The sequence below is a fragment of the Argentina silus genome (assembly GCF_951799395.1).
Source record: "Argentina silus genome assembly, chromosome: X".
Taxonomy (NCBI): domain Eukaryota; kingdom Metazoa; phylum Chordata; class Actinopteri; order Argentiniformes; family Argentinidae; genus Argentina; species Argentina silus.
In genome coordinates this window covers 1,536,592-1,562,311 of record NC_139653.1, presented here as the reverse complement: position 1 = coordinate 1,562,311, position 25,720 = coordinate 1,536,592, and the positions used below count along the sequence as shown (strand labels likewise).

The 25,720-nt window shown below is 43.4% G+C and overlaps 2 protein-coding genes across 2 annotated transcripts; both read left to right on the top strand.

The window, feature by feature from the left end:
* Positions 1–1,647: 1,647 nt before the first annotated feature.
* chchd1 (coiled-coil-helix-coiled-coil-helix domain containing 1) lies at positions 1,648–3,670 on the top strand. Its single transcript, XM_083695143.1, has 3 exons — positions 1,648–1,946; positions 2,595–2,713; positions 3,238–3,670. The coding sequence occupies exons 1-3, from the start codon at positions 1,817–1,819 to the stop codon at positions 3,349–3,351; spliced, it is 363 nt and encodes a 120-aa protein (XP_083551269.1). The 5' UTR covers positions 1,648–1,816; the 3' UTR covers positions 3,352–3,670.
* A 2,545-nt stretch (positions 3,671–6,215) lies between these two features.
* Positions 6,216–25,559, top strand: LOC310822668 (neurotrypsin). The gene is made up of 15 exons (XM_083695105.1): positions 6,216–6,474; positions 7,981–8,023; positions 12,924–13,166; positions 14,217–14,355; positions 14,476–14,654; positions 18,230–18,377; positions 19,318–19,496; positions 20,240–20,381; positions 20,688–20,902; positions 21,288–21,429; positions 21,802–22,080; positions 22,392–22,514; positions 22,796–23,076; positions 23,692–24,052; positions 24,085–25,559. The coding sequence occupies exons 1-14, from the start codon at positions 6,400–6,402 to the stop codon at positions 24,009–24,011; spliced, it is 2,508 nt and encodes an 835-aa protein (XP_083551231.1). The 5' UTR covers positions 6,216–6,399; the 3' UTR covers positions 24,012–24,052; positions 24,085–25,559.
* The last annotated feature ends 161 nt before the right edge of the window (positions 25,560–25,720 follow it).

The following is a 25,720-nucleotide window of genomic DNA, read 5'->3' as shown; positions in this document are numbered from 1 at the left end:
ATCCTCTCTTTTCCCAGCTGTGCCATTAAGCCCTAGACCTTTGGAAATTCAACCTATAAACTCACTGAGGATCAACACATGCTGGCTGTACATCAAGCCCACACGTTCCGAGGGGGTGAACAGGGTTGTATTCCTGTTTCCTCCAGGTATAAGCGTGCAGGGACAGAGTAAATACCAGAGAGGAGGAGGTGATTTAATGGAATGTGGCCAGTGTGCTCATTGCTCCCGGAGCCCGTCGCTTGAAATATTACCCTTGCGGGAAGAAAACAGAATCAGTAAACCGTTACTAACGCAAATGAAGTGAAAGTTATTATTCTAATAAATGACTAAGAGCCCTGACTTGCCTTGTGTTGTTCCCTGAGGGTCCAACATACCACTGCAGACAGCTTCAACAGCAGGAAGGCATGCAACACACAAGGGAGAAAGAGAGGAAATTATCATATCCGTTTTGACATTGACTTTATTTTTCTGTGAAAGACCCAAGACTACACCCCTGTCCAGCACAAGCTTGTTGAATTTAGACCCTTAAACATTTTGAGAGGCAAATAATGTTCCATGCAAATTGTATCCATGCCTTGTGATGGACCTGGACCCTGAAGTGGTCAAGCCTTTAACAGTTGTTGAAGGCCCATATCACTGCCACATTTACAGTGTCTTCAGTAAGTATTCACCCCAAGGACTTTTCCCACATTTTGTTGTGCTACAACCTGATTTGAAATACATGTATTTATGTTTTTGTCTCTGATCTACACAAAATACCCCAAATATCCAAGTGGAAATTATTTGGTGGAAATGTTTACTAATTAATACAAATTGAAAAGCTGAAATGTCTTGTGTCAATAATCTCTAAAACAATATTTTCACTTTGACATTGTGGTATTTTGTGTAGATCAGTGACAAAACATACTAAATCTATTTCAAAGTCAGGTTGTAACACAACAAAATATGGAAAAGTTTCAGGGGGGTGAATACTGACTGAAGGCACTGTAAATGAAAATGGGACAGTAAAAACACTCAAGACTACAATTTCCAATATGAACTACAAGACTATCTGCCATAACAATATGGCCATTTGAAGTAAAACATTTTACTGAAACTAGGTTCTCCAGGTTCCATCCTCTTCATTTTCAATGTCATTTTGTTCTTATGTGCTGTAAGGGGAGAGGTAGTTCATCTGACATACAGTATAAATACTTATATCTGCTGACTTTGCAACCCTGATACAACGTGCAGCCTGGAGAGGTTGGCCAATGTTTTGACTTGTCCTACATTCTAACAAAATGACATACTGCCACGCTGAAGAGCACCTCTGTTTCCATGGCGTGTCGTAATTTCCACTGGAAACTCCAGGTAGTCCTGAGACAGGAACAGTCTAATTCAGAGTGTGTCATGGCACAAGGGCAAGAGTAAAGTCTCAAAGACTCTATTGGTGGGATTTACTAGTTATGCAAAGTTATTCTATGTTGATATTTCAAAGATAAGAGACGAGCGCTACAGTTATTACATTTCATAAGTAGGTAGGCTAGTTCATCAATCATAATGTAACACAAACGCAAGAAAACTACAAACGTGTTACTGTACGTACTGTAGTCTTAAGTAAAGTATAGTCGCAAAAATAAGGATAACGACAATTTAGCAACAGTTTACGATAGATAATGGCGCCGTTCATTTGACTTGTGCGCGAGGGAACGTAGTAAGAGGGATAAACAATTAGATGCGCAATTTTGTTCATCTTGCAACAGTCCGAGTTGTAAGTAAACTATAGTCCCCCCGTTGTTGGTATTTTATTGTGGTATTTTTGGGGTAAACAGCCGAAATGGCGATGCAGGGTGGGCTGGAGAAGGTCAGTCGGATGTTGAACAGGTCTGAGAAAAAGCCTATTCTGAAACCCAACAAACCGCTGGTTCTGAAAGATGAGGTCGCTAATCGGAAAATGAAGAAAGGGGGTAAGACTCTTCATATCTATCTGGACTCACAACTAACTGGTAATAGTTGATCTGCGACAGGGAACTTGTGAAGTTGTGATACTCGTCTTATGAAACAAACACAAACATATTCAGACATGTGACATTGGTTATTTCATGAAATACATAACATTGGTTAATGATTACTGTCACCTGCCTGGCCAGACCAGATAATGTAGAATGTTCTATGAAGTTGACACGTGGGGTGGCATAACTGGCCCTTGCTGGACGTCAACTGTTTATCCTCTTATTGGTTGGCTGTCTTCGATCTTATTGAACTGTTTATTGCACTTTAAAAACAAGGTGAATAAGGGAGAGTGGGCCTTAAAAAACTCAAATTAAAATAACTTTCAAATATCACATGGACATACATGATAGCAAACTATTTGTGATGTTGTCATAAGTGACCTTGAATACCTCTCTAATCATGAGCCTAATGTAACATGACAAGCTTACTACAGCTCGAACTGGCAGTGTGCATGTGCAATATGGTTAAATTGAGATGAGATTACTAGCCAAGACCAATAGGTTAGTATGCTGAGAGCCATTAGATGTGACATGTAAATTACATATTGAGAAGGCGACTAACATGTAGTGTAATACAACTGTTTTTTTGTTTTTTTTACTAAGAGGCCACATGCGTCACTGAGATGTCCCTAATGATGGCCTGCTGGAAGCAGAACAACTTTGTCGACGCCCTCTGCTCCAATGAGATGCAGTCTTTCTACAAGTGTGTTGAGAAAGCCCAGGTATGGTATTACTTAGTGCACAGGAAATCCTCGCTCCCAGCTTACTGCACACTCCTCACTCCCAAACCCCCTGTTGTTTAAAACTAGGTTGACACTGTTATGTTCTTCATTAAACAGTTTTGCGAGGAGAGTGGAGACAAGGGAAAGGGTAATTAGACAGCATGGATTACATAGCTTTTCCAGCCATTTCCTGGAGAAGTCATAACAACACTCAGTCAAGTGCTGTTTCCTTAGGGTCTTCCCTCCTGTTTTGCTATTCCCTTCTGTTTTCACAGAGTCCGCACAGTAGCTTCTGTTTCCGCTGAGGTCATGTGTTTTTGGGCTAATTTCCCTTGCTCAGCAGAGGTGCCCTACTGCATGCTAGCACTGCTGAGATGATGTGTCATTTGATAAATTCTCACACTTTAGTTTAGTGTCTACACGAATCACTGTAGATTTACAGTGAATTAATATCTCAGAGTTGGCTTTGTGTGAGGAAATACAGTATTATTTGATATGTGTCTTTCGATCTCCTCCTCCTGCAGGTTGCCATGAGAGCGAGATCAGAGCAACAGAGCATCAGCAAGGGAGGACGCCTTCACCCAAAAACAGCTACTACCCTGCTGAAGCGACACCCGAACCTAAACACTGAAATCTAGGACCACCCCCACAGTGTGTAATATTAATAGACATTGTGGACGTTGTGGCCCCAGAAGAGGACAGTGTACATTGTCTTTTCTCAGACTTGGCCTCAGTGGTCAACTGAAGTCCATGCTGCTGGGTCTTACGGTAAAAGAGGACTCTCAGATCCAGACGCAATCACTCACAGAAACATCAACAATGCCAGCCCTGATTAATCAACCCAAGTGAATTAACTGGATTTACTGGGCTGCAGATGCACTTCTTGTGATTGCAATGTTTAATTGAGTTGCTGCTGTTAGAGGTCATCAAATAAAACGCTACCATTAAAACGGCTTCAGTCACTGAGAATGGTTCCTACAAATATGTCATTTCACTACTCTGTAGCCTTATATTCTTTAAAGTATTTTCATTTGGCTCTCAAATCACTTTCTTATTGCATTCATTTGTATGATAGGCCCACACTGCTCGTTAAGATTTATCTAAACATCAATGGCTTTTGTATTCTTAACTTGACATGGCGCTGTAAACGAGACTATCCCAGTGTTCTGAACTGGCTCTCTTCAAAAATGATCTCAATTTGATACTACGCAGTGGGCGCTAATGATATTAAGATATATTAGTGACCACTGCAATATTTAATTATTGTTCATACAGTTATTTTGTTTCATGTAGTATCTGCACTGGGGCAAACCATCACTGGATTATCACCCTGGATACCGAGTTGGAGTTTCCAAAGGATCGTAAAAAATGTAATTGGAAACAGCTCTGATGTGGCTCATCTGCCTAGCTACTCCATAGTATCGGCCAATTTGTCAGATAGGGTTACATGCCAGGAAAGGAAGCGAACCCCAATGCGGGTCATGGCCACACAAGTATTGGAAATCTCATGAAGATCACTGGGGCATATGTTTCCACTGGACATTCAGCCCCCTCTTACCTTGAATTCATATTTTGTTTCCATTTGCCCATTTTGATTCAGGCACGACATAGTCAGTGATGTTTTAGTCGGAGTAAGGATGTTAGTTGCACTTCTGGTATGTTTTGTCTACTGTTCAGGAAACTGTTTTTTACACTTTTTCAATTGCTAAACCCACTGACAGAAGAGGCTATTTTAGGTTTGTCCATAGGCTGCCGCCACGACACTCGAAACAATATTTCCTCTCCCTCCTTATCATTTCCTCTAAACATATAGACTGGAAAGGAAATGTGGTTTACCATCAACATATGACCGTCGAACCAACACAAAATTATAATATCAATCTGAAGCTGTTTTGCTGTCCTTAAGGCTATTTCTAGATGTATATACTCAGACGTTTCAAATTTCAGCATTGAAGTGTGGAAATGGAACAGGTCTCCACCATTCCAAAATTGTGACCTTGGCTTACACTTTGCCTGGGTGACGAGTTTGGTGTGAGAATATTCCAGACATTACGGCAGTTGACCCTTCACCTGCGCTCTAGCTCGGTTTAGCGCAGTCACAGTACGCAGTACCCAAATAAATGCATAAAAATGTGCCTATATTTATTCTAGACTGACACCCCTAAAATAGTTAGTCGTTCAAGATGCAAGGCAACTCAACAGCTCCTTTGAAGATCATATCAGAACCTAGAGGGCCTTTTCCGCCTTTGTTTGGACCCCTTTGATTCCTTGTTAGTACGAGAATAGAACCTCCGAATACTCAGCTGTTTCAAATAGGATATTATGAAAAAATGTTGCTATCTTTGACATCTCTTAAAAGATTGCCAACAGAGCGTCACATTTCCCATCTCCCTAGTGACGCAGGAATATTTAAAAATCCTTTGAGGAGATGTGGATTTTTATCAAGCTCAAGTTGTATATCCATCTGTGTATTTAACTTGTTGCCAGAGAAAACAATCGGTGTCCCTAAAGTAGACCCAATCAGACCTTGATCAGTGGGAAACGAATTCAATGGCTTGAGTTTGTCCCTGTAAAGCCTACATCTCACAAGGCTGAGTAGCCTGTCAGCTCGTCTCGTTTAGGGTTTCGTTTAGGCCTAGTCTGGTGTTTTACAAAGTGACGTTTGAGTTTATATTTGTGTATGACCTACTGGTATAGGCCTATCCTCTGTGCCCCGCAGATAACAAATAAGCCGACCGTATCAAACTAGGACCACACCCTAAAGCCACCTTTAACACAGTTGTGATAAGAGATAACCTAAATGCGTATATTACGCGCTCGATTGTAGCTGCTGGCGTATATTGTCCAAAGGGTACCTGGTTACTGGGTACTCTGCAGTAGCTATGCTGTTAACATGTGTTTTCATTCGGCTTCAAAGTTTCCCTTTGCCTTTAGGTTTCAACAGCAGACAGCAGCTTACTCCTTGCCAATTGCGCATCTGGAGTTCCAGTACCCCGATACCAGATATTCCTTCAGCAGATCCTGACGATTCAACTTTGCCGTGGTCTAAGCTATTTTTGGCAATTACTGCAAAGCAAGATTGATTTTAAATCATTATATGGGTGATGATTGTCAGGTCCATCTCATGGTTTGAAATGAACCACTCAGACTAATAATAATCCTTGGCAGCCATACGCATTGCCAACAGGAAAAACGAATGAAAGTATGAATATAGTCCCACAAAAGTAAACATTTTATAAAACATTTTATTATCCGTAATTCCCTCATTACCCATCCAGTACGCCGCAGCGACGCCCCTCTAAAGTGCAACACAATTACGTGTGTTTATTCTTGACAGACAGGCAGCAAGGCACGGTGTGCCGCACACTGAGGCAGAGACGGCGGCGAGTTTCTCTCACCGGTGTCTTCTTTCAGTGACACTTCCTCACATGGGGACTCGGCATTTATAGACTAGGTTTTGAGGGTGGCTGATCTCGGGCTGTGTAATATCATATCGGAGTTTCGATCATTTTTTCATATTTAAAAAAAAAAAAAAAAGATAGATCGGCTCATTGTCTTCCGCAGAGCTAAACTTTGTAGCGGACTCCTTTATCCTATACCGGCCAGTCAGTGTTCCTCGCACTCGGCTTCTTGCAGTGGAGCGAAGGTGATGGGCTCATGGCCCGGGCAATGACACATTTAATAGGATGGACAAGGAATATGTAAAGGGGCTCTCATCGCCGTCTACTGCATGGTGTTTTCTGCTGTTAGTTTCTGGTCAGGTATGTAGCCTACAGTTTTTATGTGTAACCATGTCTGTTATCGCCGCATTTTCTTTCTGTTTGCAATGGGCTATTGAGTCCTGACAACATAAAGGTAAACACAGACGGTATAGGCTATAGGCTATTCAATCTCATTCATGCCATGTTTTACTAATATCAATGTAGCCTAGATCGCCGCTTCGTGCAAGTCAAGCTTGAGTACACTTATGCGTAATTGCAGTTGTGCTGAGCTTGGCACCTACTGGCACCTCCCGTTTAGGGCAAGTAAAGCTGTGCATCCCAACTGGGTCACAAATCGTCTGAATTGATGATATTATGTGCACATATAGTTTACTACCTCAAGCCATCATTAGGTTATGCTTTGTCACCCTTTATGACCGCCACATTTGTTTTTGAATGGCCTACAGTACATAGGCTGATTTACGCAAGAACTTTGATCCTAAACAAAAAACTTGAGAGCCGCAACCAACCATTGGCTGCAACACACCTGAACAACACACTTAAGAATCAGTTTGTTGTCATTGAAGTAATTCGGACACTATGTCAAAGCAGGCTATTAGTTTTATACCTGACTATCATTTGGAGTAACGTCGGGCTGGAGGCTTGAGCAGCTTGTGAAGGCTATCACAGCAGTCACTTGTGAACAGACGGCAACATGCGGAATAAATTAAAGCCACGGATGGTTATGAATTTGGATCCTTTCAACATGATTTCTTTGTGACTGAGATGAACATGGTCTTATCGCATCGTTAGATTTCTTCACAGTGCCTTAATTGCCCTGAGATTCAGCTTCTATTGGCTATTATAGCCTGAAGATACAGGCGTATAAACTAAGTAGAGAAAACAGCACATGTATGCTGTTTGAGTTAGAGCAGTGCCCTGTGTTCCTACAGATCGTTGCTTCAGGCTCTCAGCTCTGCTGCCGTGATTGACAGATGCGTTTATGAGAGTTCAGCTGCCTGCCGCGTGAAGCACTCCCAGACATTGCATTGTCTCGTGCTTTCTTTTCCACGTCTCACATTATTGATTTCAGTGGCCTATGTTATTCGTTTTATATGAACCTTGCTTTCTACAGAGACGTTTTATGCCCCCTGCTCCCAGCCTCTATGGTGGCACAGCAAACTAATGGAAAACAGAACGCAGATAAGAGGAGGTATACATTGATTACCACGACGCAAATGCCTTTGAGATCCACAAGCAAAGTTAATAACAGTATAGGCTAAATGTCCTTTAGTCTGATCTGAAAAGTTTACAGTGACATGATATGACTGACTACTATGCTGACTAGGAGAAAGATGGCAAAGTTCCTGGTTTCTGTGTTAATGGACATTTCAGGACATACACTTATCCTACGCGAGAACCCTTTTAGATTCCATGTAGAACCCTTTTTACACAGAGGGTTCTACACAGAACCCAAAAGGGTTCTTCCACAAGAACAGCTGAAGAACCCTTTTGGAACCTGAGTGTGTTGGTATTGTTTTGATTTTCTGTTTCTTTTTTTCTCAGGTCATCTCTCAAGACGGCTACTTAAATGCTGTGCAGAGTGCAGGTAGACACCTATCCTCTGCATGATTCCAATCCATCATTGTGCTTGACCATGTAACATTGTGATGCCCTTTAGTCGTCCAAAGACAGAAATTACCCAGCATTACATGAATACATCTACAATACCTTGTGGAATGATGTTGGGTGTGAGATAAAGATTTGTTATTTCAGCAAGATTTAACATTTTCTTTCAACATCAAAAGCTTGAATAGGCCCTTTATCAGCTTGAATAGGCCCTTTATCTCTTAGCTTCTGGGTACTTCTGGGAATGTCACTCTTTACCCTCGGTCCAAAAACATCTCATCCACAGCCAAGAGCCACATCCCCAGCCTTGGCATTAGAGCCAAACAGCTTTGAAAATGCTAGCTGCCTTTTCCTTGAAAAATAGGTTATCTCTTCTAACTGTGAGGGGATTCATCCAAGCCTGATCCCTGCAGCTGACAGAGAAACTTAATAGCAAAACTCACACAAGATTATTCTGTAGATACAGTGGACAGTTGTTCTCTCTTTCAGCTTGTCATGTAATATGAATACAAGCATGATATAGTAATGAATAGGTAATAAACAGTGTGTGCGGGGACACACATAGCATTTCAGCTCATATACGAGGTTGTCTTTGAACCGTCATCACACCTCCAAGCCCGGGTTGCCTCATGTTGGGGCGTTCACTTATGGAAATGAGACTAGCCCTGATTTAAACAAGGCCCTGCCTTAACAGACTGTGACGTGGCCTGGGGTGGTCCAGTGGTCTAGCACCGCGGCCTACATGTCGACATGGGTTCGAATCCGGCCCATGCCTTGCTGACATGCCTTCATTTACTTTCCTGTCACTCTCCATTGTCTCTATCCAATAAGGATATACAGTATATATATATATTATATATATATGCAGGACTGCCCCACTCAAAAGATTCTGACATCATCACTGCTGAAGACTCTCACCCCCCTAGATATGTGTGGTCTGTGTCCACATTGTAGCTGGGTACTGTTTGGTGATTTTTCAAAGATCAGCTTTGAATTTTTTTTATTTTAGTTCTGTTCAATAGTGTTGCTTGCATCATTTCTAGTCCCTTTTTTTTCTCCCTGACCCAACCGTCCCCTAAAAATATTATAATTGTAGTTATTTTATTTTTTTTACCAGGAAACCCCCCCCCATTCATTGGACATAAGTACTTTGTTTTTTTATTCATTTTAACAGTTATTACAAATATATTCTATCTACTAGGTACTTATTTATTATTATTATTTATTTATTTATTGCTATCAGATGATTGCTTCATTTTGTTGCTGGACTATATAATAGGTCAAAACCTGGGACAGAATAGAATGTGATCTAAGTGGATGGCTTTTAGAGCTTGTTTAACCATGGACAGACTATGAAACATTTTTCGAATATGCAGCTAACCGCTCTCAATACAAACATTCATAGACTAACTCTCCAACTCATCTGCATGAAACCATGCATACACAATATAGCATTTCTGCTTGAGATATTTTTATTCGTATTAGTTATATAGTTATAGTTTGTGTGTACGTGACATAAGGAGAGAGAGAGAGAGAGCGTGAGTGGGAACCTGTGGGTGTTTGTGTGTGTGTTTAAGGATCGGTGTGTTCCTGTCATCTTACCTAATAAGGCCATCCATAACCTTTAAGCCTCTGGCACCCACTTGATGTGTGAACAAATATTCATATTCACTGTATGTATGCCAGGCAATGGAAATGGAAATGGATTGGGAGAAATCAGTGTGAAAGATTCAGTGATGACTCAGAAGGCTTTAGCATCACTTTAGAACATCTTAAAAACATCTCACACATCTGACAAACAAAACATTATTCAATACTAAATACAACAGGTAATGTTGGATACAGCTTAATCGCAAAAAAAACTGATTGAAATGTGAGAGAACAGATCTTAGTCGAGTAGGAAACGCGGGCACTCCCTTTCGAGAGGATAAGATGTTTTTGGCTTTGCTCTATGAAGGTGAGTCATGTACTGTAGGCTGGGAATTGAGACAAAAACCTGCCAATCACATCCAGTATTATTGAATGACACAAAATGGTGTTGTTGACAAAGAGAACAGGGACTGTTACAGTATCTGTTAATGCTTGTAACTGAAAACGTATACAGTACCAGTCAAAAGTTTGGACACACCTTCTCAATCAATGGTTTTTCTTTATTTTTTATTATTTTCTACATTGTAGATTAATATTAAAGACATCAAAACTATGAAGGAACACATATGGAATTATGTAGTAAACAAAAAACAAACAAACCAGAATATGGTTTATATTTTAGATTCTTCAAAGTAGCCACCTTTTGCTTTGATGACAGCTTTGCACACTCTTGGCAAGTTTACAAACTTTTGACTGGTACTGTACATGGTTTCAAAAAGCTGTTTTTGAACAGAAATTAGGTTGAGTATATCTGCATATTTTAAAATGGGTTTGGTGTGTCTAGCTGAGAACTTGAAAGAGCAGTAGAGGCAGCTTGTCTGATCTGGTCCCCAGTAAGGCCTGTGGTGTCATCAGTTATGATGTCATAGCCCATCTACCGTTCTCTGAGCCTATGACTCTGTTCCAACCGTATCCCTCGTCCTTCAAGGTGTCTTCCCTCTCAGGCATCATCAGTCTGAGGCAGGACAGTTGTCTTTCCAGTCTTAAGTCCCTAAGCCTGTGCAAAAGCAGACCGGCTCTTGCAATACAAACACAGACATGGGGTGTCAGGGACAGGGGCCATGCGTAAGGGACGAGTGTAGATTTGAGAGTGATTGCTCACAGGTGGAAATGTTTACCCAGTGTCACCTCAAAAGGACTCATGGCTCCTTAATCCACTGAGAGCTCGGATAGGGAAGGTGGAGGGAGATGGGGTGGAGGGGAGAGGGGAGAAGGGTGCAATGTGAGGAAGTCGTCCCTGGCTGATACCACAGTGGTCGGATCAACTTCCCTCCACTTTCCTCAGGGTTTAACACCTGGTTCTCAGAGCTCTTAGAGTGTTGTTAGCACCTCTCTCTCTCTCCCTCTCCCTCTCTCTCTCTCTCCCCCTCTCTGTCTCTCCCCCCCTCTCTCTCCCCCCCCCCCCCTCTCTCTCTCTCTCTCATCTCCTACAGTAGGCCTTCACCATGGCCCGAGGCCCTTTACCCTATCAGTTACACATCAGAGGAAGCATAGATAGACCCAAATGTTAAGAGTTGTTGCTTTTAAAGATTAATAGTCAGGCTGATCAAAGTACACTTATGAAGGACTTCTTTTCAGAAATAAGTACATTGAAAAGGGACCAAATGCATTTGGAGTTCAATTCTTTAGCATTTTTCTTTAACTAGGGCCCTTAAGCATACACTCCCAAAGCTTATCTTATGTGCTGTACTGCTGCCATACATTTATCGAGCAGTAATGTATAAGTAATCGATGTGTTTTATGGAGCAGGTTTAGGACTCTGGCTCTGGTTGCTATTAAATGTCTGTATGAAACCACAGATCCTCCCCTCTCTTTAAAGCTCAATCTGTGGAGCAGGTGAATGTGAATATGCATTGGTGTTTCATGCCCTCCGACAGCGCCTGATGGGTCATTTTTACAAATGGTCCCAGGGGAACTTTGACTTGCTTATGGCTTTTTAATGCACAAAGGCCAGACATCCAATCACCATGCTAGCCAACGTTTCCACTTAGGCAGTTACAGCATCAAAGTAGTTCAGCTCATGAAGGCCTATTTCTAATCTTTGAAAAACAAGTGCTACTTAGAACCATAAAGGGTTCTTCGACTGTCTCTGTTGGAGAACCCTTTGAAGAATAATTTTGGGTTTGATGGAGGACCCATTTAGACTCCATATAAAACCCTTTATACAGAAGGTTCTAAATGGAACACAAGAGGATTTTACATGGAACACAAAAGGGTTCTTCAAAGGGGTCTCCCCAGGGACAGCCGAAGAACCCTTTTGGAAAAGAGTTTATTCAAACACATTTCAAATGTAAAAAGCCTGATTTCTCAGAGGAATGCACCCTGTGTATCCCAGATGCCATAGTAAGAACAGTAGGCTCTCATGGTTAATGTATATGGATTGTCAACACTCGCATCACTTCTCAAAGCCCCTTCTGAAGTATATTTGTTGACTCCAAAGTGTTACGTATCCGCTATGATCAAACTCAGGCATATGACACCATAAAGAAAATGATTGAGCTTTTGAATGCCTAATATCTAATATTAAAACAATAGCAGTAACACAATTCATTTTTACCTTCAATGTGGGGTATATGTCAAGGAATCGGGATGTCAATACACATACATGCACTTGGGTGGGTGCACACACACACACACGCACGCACGCACGCACGCACGCACGCACACACACACACACACACACACACACACACACACACACACAGTGTGGCTGCAGTGAGGGTTGAGGTTCTCAGGATGTCTGATAGTAGTCTGCCACGCTCTGTGACTCAGCGCAAAGCAGACCTACACAAATACTCTGGCCTCTGCACTGCAGCACAATGCTGTCAGTCTGACCAGCCAGGTGGCACACTCCTGCATCTCTACTGTACCTCTGAGAGAGATAGAGAGAGAGAGGGAGGGAGAGGAGAGGACAATGCTAATGGGGTTAATTATGATACACAATGTTGTACTCAATTCTACTCAATCCCTTGTTGTGTGCACTTGTCCCCCTGATGCTGCATGCTTGAAGAAAAACAGATAATTTAGATTTAGTAAGATTTAGTACTATTCTGTGATGTGCAAACCCACTTCTGGTTACTCAATCAAATCCGTAATTACAGGGCAACCACCACACCCATAGATGTGTAGCGCTAGTCTATGTGAATTCTATTGACCCTCCAACAACATACTGTAACATCCATGAACCTTAACCCCTGGCACTGTATGACGTGTCTCCCCTGTCTCGACAGCTCCCCTGTCCTGTTCAGAGGGCTTCACTGAGCTGGGCTACTACAATGGCTCGGTGTCCCAGACGGACTCGGGCTCACCCTGTCTGATGTGGACCGAGTTCCCCGACTACGTCCTGCAGTACCCCGGACGAGGCCTGGGGGACCACAGCTACTGCCGCAACCCCGACCGCGAGTCCAACCCCTGGTGCTTCTTCAGACAGAGCTCCGGAGCCATCGGTTGGGCCTACTGTGACTGCCACCAAGGTACGTATCTTATCCTCAGACTGCATAGAACGTTTTACACTTTCTTCCACTGTCTTCCTATTTTTATCTGATATCCCGCTGATATTTATCTGATACCTTCTTTGCTGTTCCCAGTACTGGCGGCTGTTTCAGTGAATTCCTTAGGATATTAGTAGTAAGTAGTATATATACACTGTAATTGTAAAATAAATCAATAAAATTCAGGGTCAAAAATGGACGTAAGATATATAGCGTAACCTAAAACACTTTTGAGGTTCACCCTCTTGTCTTCTCGGGGGGTCCTCCATTATTGAAATACTGCTGTGTGTGTGTCACTGTCTCTGGCAGGATATCAAAGTCTGTGTTAAATGGTCTATAAATGTATGCCTGTCTGTGTGTGTGCGCTTACTTGTTCGCGTGGTTTTGTGTCCTCAATCTGTCTGCGCCTCAATATAGCCTCCTGTCCGCTTGTCAGTCACTCAGCTCCGCCCACTGTGTTTTCCACCTATCCATCAGGCCGCTGACATTGTGCTCTCTGTGACTCCCGCCCCCTCAGGGACGGTGTCTGCCCATTAGCCAACCAGCTGTCTTTGTCATGGCCTGTCAGCACCTTGCCTGTATGTGCCCGAGGCTATACCCTGGTGTTGAAATCTGTTTAGCTGCATCTGTGTTTGCTGTGATTATCTGTCTGCCTCTGTCTAGCCCTCCCAAGCTTTCTCTTTCAAACTCTTAACCGTCTCAAGGTTTGCTGACTGTGTGCGTGTGTGTGGACTTCTAATTTTTTTTTGCATTCAAGTAAAGCCCTTGAAACATACTCGACGTGTGTGTGTGTGTGTGTGTGTGTGCATGTCTGGTGTGTGCCTGTCAGGTTGAAATATGAAAAACTGTTGCAAGACACCAAGGGCAATATATGCAATTATCCAGGCATAATCATCACTTTTGGATTTCTGGTTTATGACTGAGCACTCTGTCTCCTGTTTGTTTCTGATGGGTGTGTGTGAGAGAGAGAGGTCTCATTGGTGTTCTGCCCTCCTTTAATGCCTTCTCCTCTGCCTCCTTTCCCCTCTCCAGGCGCTGCCAGGTTGATAGGTGGGCTTTCTCCTAAGAGCGGTCGCCTGGAGGTGTACCTAAATGGCCAGTGGGGGGCGGTATGTGACACACACTGGACCGACCGTGACGCCAGTGTGATTTGCAGACAGCTTGGATTGAGGTAAGAGGTCCTGTTTCTCTGTGTCTGTGTGTGTGCATGTGTAGAAAGAGAATGTTTGCAGATGTCTCTTGTTGTCTCTCTTAGACTCTCTTGTCTGTCTGTCTGTCCATCCACTCACAGTGAGATTGGCACGGCCCTCCAACACTCCTACTTTGGACCCGGCTCTGGACTCTTCCACTACGAACGTCTTGGTTGCCGCGGCAACGAGAACGCTCTGATGGAGTGTCGGAGCAGGAAGTTTGTCACCAGTGACTGTAACCATGGCAATGAAGCGGGGGTGGTATGCGCTGTACCTGAGGGTAAGGGTGTTAGTGAATCCAGAACAGCCATGGAGAGACATCTCACATACTACACATACACAGATGTAGTACATACCAGAGATGGGACAAAGTCACTATTTTGCAAATCTTAAAAGGGCAATCTGTAATTGGTACCATACAAATGGAATGAGTAGAACGGACATGCCTATTCAAATCAACATTCCATGGTGGGTGTACCATATTTTGGTGTACCATTTGGATGTTTCAGCTTAATATGTTGGTAAAGTAATTGCATCATAATCAAAGAATAGCATGACAACGAAGCTGTCTGGAGGAAAACACATTTGTATTGGAAGCTCCATAGGAGACTTGTAAATAAAGCTATTTTAGCTATTTTTTTTAGCGTGATAAAATACTTGATATTCGAGAAGTGTACTGGTACAAGTAATGTGGCTAAAGTGAGGAGTTGCTAATACAGCTGAAAATCGATTTTTGAAAAATAAATTGCGCAGTTTTTCACACTGTCTCCATTTCCGGGATGATGGGGAAAGCGAAATAATTAACACTAATCAATTTTATTATGGTACAATCAAATTTGACAGCCAAACATCGGCACTATCATGTCAGTGTTACAGTGCTGCACACCTGTTTGGGTGTCCCCAGTGACGTTCCACTTTACCAGCATATTAACAAGCAACTCAACTCAACTGACATTGGAATGTTCAGTCAAATGATGCTTGCTATGGTGCTGCCTTTTAGCTTCTCTCTGTGTTCTACACATGCAATAACAATGATAAACATGGCTGTTATGTATAACAATTCCATGTCGGCCAGTATTAAACTTATATATGCTTAATTCATCTGTGTTACCCCATCAGAACCCAACATATAAGCTTGTTTTACTATTGTTTGTAAACAAACAGTGTATATATATATATATATATATATATATATATATATATATATATATATATATATATAGTATATATAGTATATACTATATATATATATAGTAGCTATATATATATATAGCTTCAAAACATAATTAAAACTATCATTTTGATCTCATGGATGGTCAATCCTTGCATCCATAGCTCTATCTATGACATTGAGAGTGGTTACATTTCTCCAGCACCATCCCTCAGCTGGGGGGGAAAAGTAGCGAGGAGCATGCTTTGTTATTGTTTGTCATCAAGTCAATGTACACATTTTATTTAAAGGATCTGGCAAGTCAATTGCCTGAATGCCTTGTAATTATGTTAGTTGGGGACTTGTATGCATATAATAAGCACCAAAAAGGGATAAGAAATGTATTACATTGCAATTTTGAGATATATCAATCTAAACATTTCCGCCTACAGCAGTAGTCAAATAAAATGTCTCTGTCCCTCTTTATCTGCCTCTTAACGTCTGAGACCCACACTCTTTTTGATCCATTTATCTAATCTAATCTATATCTATCCATTTGTCTCTTCTAATCTACCTCTATATCAATATCAATATCTATCTCTATCCCTCTCTCCTCTCGCCTCATTTCACCTGCTCTTCCCTCCCTTCAACTAGCTAGTTAGCATGCGTCACCCCGTGTTTGTGTCATTGAATTAACTTGGTATTTACATATTTCAACAGTAGCTAAATAGTTGGTAATTAAATGACAGAACTATAAGCACATGTAATAGATGAATGTCATGTATGATAATGCAGCAAGCTAGCTACATTCAAAACATTTTAGAATTAAACATCATACTACTGCACTAGCTAACATTATTTAGCTAATCATAGCACTACAACCCCCTCCTCTAGGCTATGGTGGATCTGGTAAACAGGCTAAACTCACCATTCCGTAACAATTTTTGCAGAACGCAAGTTTCGTTATGGGGAAACCTGTGCCTCATCTTTGAAATCAGAGTCAGAAGGTTCATGCATATAAACAAACAACGTTTTATATGTGTGGTTGAATGAGACCGATTGTTCCTGCTAGCGCTATCTGTAGCTAGCCATGTGACGTGGTTTGTTTGTGTGACATAGGAGGCTTTGAAAGGGAGCTGTCAATCAAGCGTGCAAAGTCCACACCCATACAGCCCTCAGAACTGTCTGATCAGAAAGTTGAGCCGAGCAAGAAGCTTTATCATACTTATTGACGTTTTTTGGGGTTAACATTTTACTGGATGTTTAAAATGATACTCAACTTTGACACAACAGAACTATTTAATGTCAACTTTCAAGACCCTTTAACCTTTATTCATCCAGATAAGTCTCATTGAGATAAAAATCTATTTTAGATGTACAGTATATAAAATGTAGAGAAGCCATCTACCCTTTGAGTGAAATGTTTCAAGCGAGAGACCCTCTCTCTCTTTATCGGAGCTCCAACATCCTTCTCCTATCACAGTCCTGAGCTGTACTGTATCAGAATCAGAATCAGAATCAGAATCAGAATCAGAATCAGAATCAGAATCAGAATTCTTTTATTTGGCCAAGTATAATTGCACATACAGGAAATTGACTTGGTGAGGTTGGTGCCTCGGACATAACATTTACAAAATAGCAAAATATTAACAAAATAGCAATAACAAATTTACAAAATAGAACAATAAAACAATACATTTTGTAGGCTGTGCGAGGCTAGAGGCTGTGAAATGGGTATGGGGCATGTACACTATAAATTAGAATCATTTTAAATAATTATAAGTTACACTAGGGTTAACTAGGGTTCTCTGGTCTGTACTCATCTCCATAACACAAACACAGCCAAGTTACAACAGGAACAAGAACAGTGTCCTCTGAGCAGCCAAGAGGAAGCTGATGTTGCCTGCCGAGTCATTCCCATGGTGTTTAGAGAGCTCTGCCAGAACGCTCTCACGCCTTCTACAGTACTAGTGTCAGAACGTCCCAAAGAGCCAGCAGGGACAACAACACTGGTGTGTGTGTGTGTTAGTTAGTGTGTGTGCACAAGTGCATGAAGGGGTACCAGTCGGTGGTGTGTGTGTGTGTGTGTGTGTGTGTGTGGGTGCGCATGCACGTGTGCATGTGTGTGTTAGAACGCGGGAGGTAGAGTAGACCCTGGGTATATTTAGCGTGCTGCAGTGAATAATTCAGTCTGGAACATTAGGAGGGAGAGAGCTATCTGAGAGCCCTGAGGCCCTGCGGGAGGGGGTCCCACAGGGCACACACACACACACACACACACACACACACACACACACACACACACACACACACACACACACACACACACACACACACACACACACACACACACACACACACGCACACAGACCTCCACACCCTCTGCTTCTCAGCCAGGGCCTCGCATACTGAGCTCGGTATATCTGACCTGCGCCTCCCTCCCCTCCATTCCTCTCCCACATAGTTTGTGTGTCTTGTCGGTGCTTTGAACTAAACACATTGAGAGTCAGGGGTCACTGGATTTAGTGGTTTGTCTCTGGTGGTGGAATGGCTTTATTTATTTATTTTTTCATCATACTGTATAGTTAGTTACCTCTTTTGATTTGCATTAATTAATTAAGGAGACTGATCTTTAATTGGCTCATACTGGTAACTGAAAAGAACACTTGCCGTAACTGTTGGTTCCTTTCTGCTGTCTTTCTCAGGCAATGGCGCCCCCTTGAGGCTGGTAGGTGGCCTGGAGGATTTTGAGGGCCGTGTGGAGGTGTACCGTAACGGGAGATGGGGGACCATTTGTGACGACCAGTGGGATGACATCGATGCAGAAGTGGTCTGTCGGCAGCTAGGCCTGGGGTAAGCAGCATTTGAAAAAAAATCTGAGTATCTGGGTTTATGTTACAATAGTCAAGCAACTACAATGGGTGTATTTACATTCTGCTGTCCATTGAAAATAAAAACCTAGAATTTTAGTTTCAAATCACTTCCTGGTTTGATGGAAATTAAGGGACAACACTGTCCCCAAACTATCACTGGTTCATGTCACCACTCTCAATGTCCTGTGTGTGCACATAGAAATCATAAGGTTTTCCAGATGTTTTTTCCTGACCACAGTTGAAGCTGTATCAGTGGCTTGTGGTGGTTGTGAACTGGCTAGGGTTCCCAGGATTGAAGCTGCCCACAACTCACACCCTCAAAACTCTTCAAAACAGGATGTATTCCTGCAAGGGTAGCCTTTATTCACACTGAGTGAACTATATTAATATAGATGATGGCTGACAGTGGTTAGTTGCTCTGCGAGGGGAGAGGAGGCAGCTGATTTAGATTATTCTGATGTCATACACTCATAGCAGGTCACCTGGCTTCGGACAAACATCCCACAAACACACAGACACACACACACACAGACACATGTAGTAGGTGTATTTTCTGTGAGTGGTGATCATTATGTGTGTCTTCAGTTGAATTTTGGCATATCAATAGGGGTGGGATTTCTCATTTTTAGACGTATGCTTAAAAGAGCTACACATATTCACTGTACTACAGTATATAATGGCCTTGAAAAGAAAAATCTGCAGGGCTTGTGGAGTGATACTGTATAAAAGTAATAGTTCCCCACCAATGTTTCGATTGGCCATGGTATTAGTGTACTGAATCATTCTGAAAATATGTATTACTACCTAGACTAGAAATGATGCAATAAAAAAGATTTTCTGAGAAAAAAGAAAGATGTGTCTGACTAGTCAGACACTTCATGTGCGCTCTTTTAAATGGTTATGTCTCTCCGTCCACCCAGGGGTGTCCCAAAGTCTTGGACGTGGGCACATTTTGGGCAGGGCTCTGGGACTATCTTCCTGGATGGGGTCCAGTGCACTGGCAACGAGCTCTCTCTGGAGGAGTGTCCTCACAACACCTGGGAGCAGCACAACTGTGACCACATGGAGGACGCTGGAGTGTCCTGTAACCCATATACGGGTGAGGACTGGGCAAGAAGTACACACACGCATACCACACACACACACACACACACACACACACACACACACACACACACACACACACACACACACACACACACACACACACGACAGACACACACACACACACACATACGTGACACACACATACATGACTCAAACACACACAAGCATATATTGTCACGGTGGATGGGAGTTGACCACCAGTGGCTCTATACACCTTAGCCAAGGCTGATGGTAACCAGGCAAAACCCCAAAATGCAGAGTCAGAGGCAGTAGGGAGGTCCAAGGCTTTTACTCGAAAACTTAGGTATCTTTACAATAGGCAGCAAGACAGTCTTAGGCATAAACGTTCATTACTTGACAAGGAGGCACTGCTAACAGAGGTCTTAATATACTATAACTAATAAGGTCTAAAGAGTAGAACACAGGTGAGAAACATAAACAGTAGCAGGTGAGTTCCTAGGGCAGGAAGGACCAAATAAGGGCATCTCCAAGTCACTTCCTCTTGGTCCTCCTGGACGTGCTCTCTGTCGCCGTCTGCTGGTTGGACAGCCTCGTGACATATATGACACACACACACACACACACACACACACACACACACACACACACACACACACACACACACACACACACACAGACACACACACAGACAGACAGACAGACAGACAGACACACACTGTGTATACATTCAAGTGGAAAGTGCTTGTTTCTATGTGGACACATGTTGTGTTATAGATGGTGTGGTGCGGCTGGTGGGGGCAGATAGTCCATGGGAGGGCCGTCTAGAGGTTTACCACTCCGGGGACTGGGGCACGGTGTGTGACGACAATTGGACTGAGCTCCATGCTCAGGTGGTGTGTCGACAGCTAGGTTTTAGGTGGGTCTACTCTCTCTCTCTCTCTCTCTCTCTCCTTCACACACACATAGTCTCCTGTGGGATCCCTGCAATACAGATGACAGCAGAATCAGGAAAAAGTGTTAAGATGTCACATTTAGTGCTTACAAGTGTTTATTTTTAGATGGAGTACTTTTATGTATTACAGTGTTTTACCAATACTTTATTTTTAACTCACACAAGGAGTGTTATGACACAAAACACACTACACCCAAGCTGAAGTGAAGGAGTCACCTGTGTTGTAGTAGCACTGATGCTGTGTTGGTGATTACGTGTTTTGTCCAGCAGAGGACGTGCAGAGGTAGCACCAGACGGAGTGTACGGGGAGGGCACAGGGCTAATCCTATTGGACGAGGTGCAGTGTAAGGGCACAGAGGGCACCCTGCTGGCCTGTTTGCATGCTGAATGGGGGCGCCACGACTGCTCCCACAGCGAGGACGTAGGGGTGCGGTGCGAGAGGGGGGGAGAGACTAACGAGGTGCCAGGGCTGCCACCTGTCACAGGTAGGTGCCCTACCCACTGAGACCTCTACTTCAGAACAGTGTCCCACTTCATTAGCCTTCAGGCTAAGAGTTCCTGTTTAAATACAGTACACTTCTATAAGTCAAGATGATTATTTCCTTTGTTGGAAATAGAAAAGAAAAGTCTAAATAGATATGGAATAATATGGAATAACAAATGGATTTTGTAGTTTTGCAGTCATGTCATATGAGCAATGCACAGAAGAATAATAGAAGGCCTCATTCCAGACATTTAACTACTTTGCCACAGCCCCTCAGATATTCTAACTGTATTGGTGTGTGCGTGTGCGTGTGTGTGTGCATGTGTGTGTGTGTGCGTGTCTGTGTGTGTGTCTGTGTGTGTGTGTCTGTGTCTCTATCCACCCAGGTCCCCTGGTGCGGCTGGTTGCAGGTGAGAGCAGGAAGGAGGGTCGAGTGGAGGTGTTTCTGAACGGCCAGTGGGGAAGTGTCTGTGACGATGGCTGGAATGACATCAACGCTGCAGTGGTCTGCAGACAGCTGGGCTTTGTGTATGTATTAACTCTCTGTCTCTCATGTATTAACTCTCTCGCTCATATTGTCACCTATATGGGATCCTAAGTCTCTTGGGATACATCAGGGTGCTCGTCAGTACCGGGTCAGATAGTGTAGCCATCAACATCTCTCTTTAATTCTAGTACAGCTATGGTGACTAGAAAAAGGCTTTTGCACACCTGAAGTAGTCTCTTTGCAACAGGTGCAAAGGTGAGGTCAGACTTAAAGTAGAAAAAAGAGTCTCCTGCACACTGACTCTGCTTGCAAGTGAATTCAATTGAATAAGTGCAACGTTTCGGTCAAAGACCTTCGTCTCCCATCCCTCTATTACTGCTGAGCCCCTCACTCTCCCTGTCTCTCTGCCTCAGTGGGGTGTCCAAGGGGCGCTCCCTGGCCTATTTTGGAGAGGGCCAGGGCCCCATCCACCTGGACAACGTCAAGTGCTCAGGCACAGAGGGGTCCCTGGGGGAGTGTCCGGCAGAGGGACAGGACACGCACAACTGCAGGCACAGTGAAGATGCCGGGGTCATCTGTGACTACGTCCCCGAGCCGGCGGGGGATGCCGCCATCGTGACACAGACCTGCGGTCTGAGGCCCAATGCTCAACGCCGTAGGAGGAGGATCATAGGGGGGGACAAGTCCATCAGGTATGCACTGCACACAGGAGGACACACACACACACGCACGCACGCACGCACGCACGCACGCACACATGCGCACACACACACACACACACACACACACACACACACACACACACACACACACACACACTCAAATTAAGGTTGGTACTGTTGAATTACAATACTCTGAGTTGAGTTCTCTAGGCACACCTCCAAACACTTTGGAAAGGTAACCTTAATTGCAACATGACGTACAGTATATGAGTTGTCATTAAATAGAGCCTGCTATAATGCATCTCTACCGTTTCCTATCCTCCTCGTGTGTGCTCTGTAAGGGGAGACTGGCCATGGCAGGTGTCTCTGTGGCTGAAGTCCCAGTCCAAAGGGAATCATCCACTATGTGGCGCCACACTCATCAACTCCTGCTGGGTCCTGACGGCTGCACACTGCTTCAAGAGGTAGGACGGAGAGACACCCAGTGGTCAGTGTTGGAATTACACAGACCATATCATGATAAACCGTTTTAAACAGATTTTTTTTTTATCAGTCATGTGCCTACTTCTGATAAGATATTGATGTCATACCTGTTTGTAGTCTATCATACGTATACTGTTGAAATGTCCTTCTTCAGTTTGGCTTTAACTACTTCCGACCTTAATTTCCTCTCTCTCTCTCTCCCTCTCTCCCTCTCTCTCTCTCTCTCTCTCTATCTGTCCCTCTCTCTTCCTCTCTCCCTCAGGTTTGGCAGGGACCCCTCACGTTATGTGCTGAGACTTGGTGACTACCACACTGAGGAGCAGGACGATTTTGAACGCAGCCTCTCCCCGGAGCGGATCGTCATCCACAGGAAGTACCACACCCAGGGCTGGGAGTACGACATCGCCCTGCTCAGGCTCAAAGGCACGGAGGGCAACTGTGTGGCGTTTAACCCCCACACAAACTCTGCCTGCCTCCCCGCGCCAGGCAACAAGTGGGGCAAACGGCCGGCCGCCTGTGTCATCACAGGGTGGGGCATCACAGGTACTGGTCCAATCAGAGGCTGTTACCATCCTCTGGATTCATAGGTTAAAGGGGCAATCTGGGATTCGGTCATCCCACCACTTTATTTAGTAAACAGCTGTGGGTTGGGGCTGGAGAAATGTAACCACTCTCAAATTTATAGACGAAGCAAAGACTGACCATCCATGAGATCAAAAGGATAGTTTTTTAACCATGTTTTGAATTTATCATTTAAAGCTACAAACAGTGTTTGTTTTCAATTGAACTAAGCTCCTCTACTACTTGTCCATTGGTTGCCTGATAATCCTACAGGACAGAAGATGTCCACAGGCTTTCACTCAAAGACAACAAAACGGCATTGGACTTTTAGCCAACGGCCCTGGACCTTCAGCCGAGGGGGTGTGTGTGTGTGTGTGGGGGGGGGGTGTATCTCTCTCTGTTTGATTCTGATCATGACCTCCTTGCCTCCCTCTGCTTTCCTGTGTTTATGTGACCTCCACGTCGTCTCTGCGTTGCTTAATGAGAGAAAATGTGATTATAGAAATGTTCCTGTTCCTGGCCATGCATCATTCTTCACCTTTGTCTCTCTCTCTCTCTCTCTCTCTCTCTCTCTCTCTCTCTCTCTCTCTCTCTCAGACTCAGAGTACTCCCGCACTCTGCTGCAGGCCTGGGTTCCCCTGCTGCCTGCATGGAAGTGTAAGAAGCGATACGGCGAGCGCTTCACCAGCCGCATGTTGTGTGCGGGTAGCCTGTCAGATCGCCGGCGTGTGGACAGTTGCCAGGGCGACAGCGGTGGCCCCCTGGTGTGTCAGGGGGAGGGTGGCCGCTGGGTCCTCACGGGGGTCATCTCTTGGGGTCACGGCTGTGGTGACCCCTCCTTCCCCGGAGTTTACACAAGGGTTAGCAGGTTCCTGCGCTGGATCAACCAGGTCACTAACAACCCTCCCAGGATCTGACACTGTCATTGGATAGCCAATGTTATCATGTGACTTCGGGGGTCAAAGGGGGAGGGATGAGTGTGGGGGAGAGAGGACAGAGACTTGTTGCAGAGGGAGAATACCCAGCTATCTGCTCATCCATCTGAGCACTGTTCTGTAGTTAATTTTTTCAGCTTGGAGGAGCTTGTAAATAGCATTGTACATTCTGAAATGGCCACTCTTGAGATGAGTGCATGCAATGCACCAATGTCTCAAAAATAAGAACCTCTCAAGAAAATTAGACTGCATAGGTGAATGACCCTGCTCCAGAATACCTGCAATATCCATCACACTGGAACACCTGCAAGTGATATCATTATGCGCAGCATAGGGCCATCTTATATCTGGAAAGTGAAATGTGTTTTGGGCACAAGATTGTATATGTACAGTATATGTACAGAACAGTATAGACATGTAGCTTTAAATAATATAATTTATGAACATTCCAGGTGTGCATGCATTGTAAGCCTACAGTAGTGTGTCTCAAATTGATTAAAGTCCTTGGTCAAACTGTTCTTGGTACTGATCACTGGCTTGGATTTGAAGGAGGGCGTGAGTGGGCTATAAAGAGGCTATACACACATCACAGTTATGACATGGCTCACAATTACTTAAATGATGTCTGTCTGTCTGTCGAGGTCTGTCTGTCCACTAGTTTTTCTTTGAAGCTGCACTTGTAGACTGTCTCTATCAGTATTATGTGAGCCAGAGATGTGTGTGTGTGTGTGTGTGTGTGTGTGTGTGTGTGTGTGTGTGTGTGTGTGCGCGCGCGCATGCATTTATTTTTTACAACATCTCCATTCAGTACTGTACCTTTATGTATTTGTCTCAAGTTTTGGTGTAATTGCCAATGATTAATGTAACCCTCTTATCATTGTAATCATGTATTTACTATAGAGGTGGTCTTGTTCAAACCCACATTGTAGAGGTGGTCTTGTTCAAACCCACATTGTAGAGGTGGTCTTGTTCAAACCCACATTGTAGAGGTGGTCTTGTTCAAACCCACATTGTAGAGGTGGTCTTGTTCAAACCCACATTGTAGAGGTGGTCTTGTTCAAACCCACATTGCCGTGATTTTCTTTTTTCAGCTTGTCACATTCCATTTTGGTACTCAATGTCAGTCTGCATGTGTTTGATGATCACTGTACAGTGTAGGTATGTTTATTTTTGACTGTATTTCATTTTTAAAATCTGTCATTGTTCTTGCACACAGTATCATTAACCGAAAATATGGATATGAAATGTACGCTCTAGATTACCAATGAGTTGCTAAAACCACGTTTACTCTAAGTTCAAACACTTATTGAAAATTGGCACAGTGTAAATTGCCACAGTTTAGACAAAGTGTAGAAGATTGGAGCAGTGTAGAGAAATTATGTTTTCTAATAGGCCAATTGATTGAATTAAAATAGTGCCACTGAACTATTGGTAAAGACAGCAGTGAATAATGTTCGGAACACTCTCTTCCTTTGCTTTTTGACTGTAAGTTAACTTGAATGTTTATGTAAATATATGATGTGTTTTTGAGTGGTGTCATAAAATATCTGCATCAATCTGTGTTTCAGTACCCTCTTATCTAGTGTGTGGAGGGCACATGGGCTTTGATTAAGGAATATTACATCTCATAATCAAAGCATCATTCTCAAATGAGAATCTCCCATCTGCATATCTCCTTCCTATACTCTGCC